The following is a 4,372-nucleotide window of genomic DNA, read 5'->3' on the forward strand; positions in this document are numbered from 1 at the left end:
CTGCTTACCACACTCCTTCCCATATTAGGTGTTCTTTCTCGACGTGCCCCCTATAACCCTGTACGGTACTTACCGCGTTCTAGTTTAGATGCCTGTCTGGTGGCTGATACATGTCATCTAGTCACATGCTCCCTTCCCACTATCTTCAATAAAGAACAGAAGTAGGAGCTGTATTATGAGTCTTGTTCTCTCATTTTTCTCCCATTGTAAGCTTAAACCACTTTCTTAGTCCTTTGTTTGTCTTCCCGTACACCCGCTTCTCGTTTTCATTAAGCCATTGAGGTTAGGTAGGAATATACCTAGGATATGTGTAGATATTAAACTGGATAACAAAACCACACTGAAGGGAACATTCTAGAAGTATTTATTTCACTGCTGACCACGTGGTTACAGCATGCAACTCTTAACAGTGAGCTGCCACTCTCCACTCTTACAGAGGCACCAAACGCTATGGTGCCTCTACTTAGGTGTTCAGCCTTTCAAAGGCTTCTATTACCAACATCATTACTTAGGGACAAGTCTTTTAGGACTTAAAAGCACTTATTCTCTATAAAAAAGTAACTTCATATTTCATGCACAAAATGCCAATGGGCAGATCTGGGTTCAAAATGAAAAGGCAAAAAAAAAATTATTCTAATTCTGTAAATCATCAGGATAAAATAAGCATTTCTCCTTGCCTTGTAATAAGGAAATAGAATTTTTTTCCCTCTATTAGCAATCAGGACAGTAGTTTTGATGACCCCACAGAGTTAGAAAATCACTCACTGGTTAAACGTCTTTCTGAAGATGTTAAGAAGAAGTTGGCTAATTTTCCTGTACAATTTAAAGAAATATTTGCAGTATATGTAGGAGTTATAAGTTATAGTGCAGGCCCTTGTGATAATTTCTAAAAGGGCTATTCTCCCATTTAAAAAAATTCTATCTCAGAAGGTAAAAGGGAATTTTGCCCCTTATCCCTGAGCAAAAAAGGGAAAAATCATAGGAACGTTTATTGGTTAATAGAAGCCACTGTAAATGAGTCCTCTATCTCTAGAACATTCTCAGAGAACTTACATAAACAGAAGCAGGTGTGAGGTGCTCTCAGAGACTTTCTCAGATAAATGTATTTAGTTATTTGAATAGTCAGTCACTCTGCAAAAACTTAATTAACTACACAGCTCAATAGTCTCCATTTTGAAATTTGAGACTATCCTGAGAGGGTGCTTATGGGACATGAAACTACTGGGCAGAGGAACATTTAAAAAATGTTAGTGAATTGTGGCAGGAGGAAGAAAGTGGGGAAAACTGGAGTGCAGAGTGAGAAAGGGGCGGGACAAACTGTGGTTAGGAGCTGAGTCTTTCTTCTCCTGTCAGGGGCCTCTGGCTAACCATATGCTATACCCACTCTTTAGTTAATATAAACTGGATGCTGAAGAAGAAAACTGAGACTGTCCCAAACTAATTTACATCTTTTAAGGAATAAATGACAGAAAATATTTTAGCTTCTTAATCAAGGAGTGCTATAATAGAATTTCAAGGCATCTTAATAGCATTCATTTAACCCTAAAGCAATTGTGCAATGAGCAAAATATAAAAGGAAAACAACAAAGGTTAACTTCCTGTAGGGGCCAACAGACAAGATCTTTGCAGCACGACAATGACCCTTCACATACTGGAGCCTTGTGTCAAAGGCCGTCAAAAACTCAGACTACTGACAAGTTGCAAATGTCACCGACAAAAGGAATGTGGATTAGATAGAGTCAAAAACGCTTCCCAAAGGGCTGCCTTCTCTGAAGGCATCTCAGACTGTTGCGTGCACAGGTCGTTTAACCCAAATCTCACTGATGGCTCTGTTAGAGAATGAGAATGCCCCAGTCAGTGCTGTATTGAAAATGTAAAACACCGGGAGGGAAAAAACAAAATAAAACAATCTACTGTTCCCTAACATATATGGCTTAGCACCCAGAGAAAGCCTCTGCCCCCAAAAAGAGGCTTTCTACATAGGGTTAAGCTTCTTTAAATGAGGTGTAACCTTTCATTTTCAAGATATGTCTTTTCTTGCAAGGTCTTTAGAGGCGGGAATGCCCCTTGGGTTCTAACGCACGTCTCTGTGAGCTCAGTTTCCTGAAAACATACACCTGCCACATTCTAGGTTCTCCCTTGCCAGTCAGTGGCTGCGTTCGCTACTTCACAGCCACCAGAATCGCACGTACACTATTAACATGATGAAAAACACAGCTACGGCTGCGAGTTTGGCATAAGTGGAACGCATGTTCAAGTACTTCGCATCCTGGCGGTATTTCTTGGACAGACTGGACAAGTTGTTAGCCTTTGAATCCAATGCTGTCAAAGAGGGAAAAAACGGAAAACATTCATTAGTCCCTGGCAGTATTTTCTCGAATGTATTGTAGTAAGCATAAAAATAACCCACATGAGTGGCACTATACAAAACAATCATAAACTTCAGTTATCATTTTTATTTGAAGGGGTAAGGCTGCATATACTGAATAATTCATGATCCTAAAGCGCTGTAAAACCTAAAATGCATTTTAAAATGATCAGACTAAATGATGTTCAAATTCTTGAGGCTTTATAGTGGTTAGGAATGCAGGCCCTTTGGTTCAAAGCTCAGGGGCACCAGTCTTGAGGCACTGGTCAACTCAGCCTCTCTAAAGTCCCAGTTTCTTCATCTGTAAAATGGAGATAATAGTAGTAACTATATCCTGGGATTATGGGCACATGAGAATGCCAGTAAAGTGAGCACGAGGCCTGCATATGGTAAACATTTAATAAATGTTAGTTGAAATTAATCATCTTCATAATCTTTCAATGATCTATATCATATTCTCTCATAGTCTGAAAAATAACCCATGTAAAATAAGACTCAAGTAACCAGAAAATTCAATGAACCAGACACTTGAGTAGTAAGCTATATCTCCATGGTGACTGCATCCAAATTTCTAAGATTCTTCACATAGTAGAGGCTATTATGAAGCTACAGTGATCAGAAATTTGTATTTTAACAGACATAGGAAAGCGGTAACTAAAATACAGTGACAGGTGCTAGAAAATCACCAATATTTACTAAAGTAAGCTTTTTAGAGCCTTAGTTTTTTTTCTACAAGAACATTTGTAATGTCATTATCTTCTTCTAATTGTTAACTAAGCACTTAGAGAAATAGCCAGATAGACACAGCTAGACTGGTCTAAAATATACGGCCTATTTTAATAATAAAAACAAACTCTCAGTTTGACATAAATGAATTCTGATCACACGTTTTACTTCTTTAAATTTTTGAAAAACTATTTTGCAATCTGAATTTGTTTGTTCTTCCTTGGGATACGCTTTTGGACTATTTGGAGTTGCCTAACAGACACTGGTTTTGATTGAGAAACAAGGCATTATGTAATAACATGGGCATGACAACCACTTCAAAATTAGCAACTTGTCCTGTAAGTGAGAAAAACACCTCGTCACATAAAAAAATAGCTAGAGGATGAGAAATAACCATCACAATGCTGCAAGGACTCGTTCTAGCCAGTCTACTAGAGTGTGCAATCCATTAGACAGAGGTTTTTAACCATGGTTTATTGCTATAACTCCAGTGCCTACATCAGGGTCTGGCATATAGTCAGTGCTCAATAAACAAGTATTTGCTAAATGAATTTAAATCTGCTTAAAATAACTGGGTAGAGGAACAAGTATTAGGTCACATGAAATAAGTAATAGTGAAGAGAATTCCTTTATATAGGAACATTTAGAAACAGAAGATATCACGAAGAGAAAGCCACTGCTTGGAGAAGTCATTTAGCATATCTTTATGTTATAGGCACCTTTCCAAGTGCTAGAGAAAAAATGAATGTCAAACTGTACACGATCTTTGTATCTGTGAAATTTACAGTCTAGTACCGTGACACCTTTGAATGAAAAGACAAAACCCATGGCTTAAAAGGAACAGGTATATTTAGGTATAATTTTAAAAAGGGCATAATTTGATCTTGCTGAAAGAAAGAGCTCATAGGAATTATCTTGGGTCTTAAATACAAAGTAGATTACCTACAAAACTTTAAAAATTAGACAGAAAAGAGGCCAAAAAGATGAATTCTTATTATGAAGAAGCTTAAAGAGGAAGAACACATTTTTTGAAGTAGGCTAATCTTTTCCCTGTCCTTTAAATATGCTCTATTCCAGGGGTGTCAAACTCAATTAAAACTCAGGCCATTTGGTGCAACAGGCAAGATTCACGCGGGCCACATCACATATACAAATTTTGTTAAATTTATATTCTGAACTGAGGATTCAGGAATATGGATAGGATAATTAAAACACTATATAATTGCTTTTATTTAAACATTTATTTTATTTAATGTATTTATAAAACTAAAATTATTC

General features: G+C 37.1%; 1 protein-coding gene across 1 annotated transcript in view; it reads right to left on the reverse strand.

The window, feature by feature from the left end:
- Window positions 1-348: 348 nt before the first annotated feature.
- Window positions 349-4,372, reverse strand: part of SEC22B (SEC22 homolog B, vesicle trafficking protein) — a 20,112-nt gene continuing 16,088 nt past the window's right edge. The window contains exon 5 of the mRNA XM_019655840.1: window positions 349-2,322. Within this exon, the coding sequence (XP_019511385.1) occupies window positions 2,168-2,322 (155 nt within the window). The 3' untranslated portion in view covers window positions 349-2,167. The remainder of the gene's footprint in view (window positions 2,323-4,372) is intronic.

The sequence above is a fragment of the Hipposideros armiger genome, unplaced genomic scaffold (genome assembly GCF_001890085.2).
Source record: "Hipposideros armiger isolate ML-2016 unplaced genomic scaffold, ASM189008v1 scaffold_247, whole genome shotgun sequence".
NCBI classification, from domain to species: domain Eukaryota; kingdom Metazoa; phylum Chordata; class Mammalia; order Chiroptera; family Hipposideridae; genus Hipposideros; species Hipposideros armiger.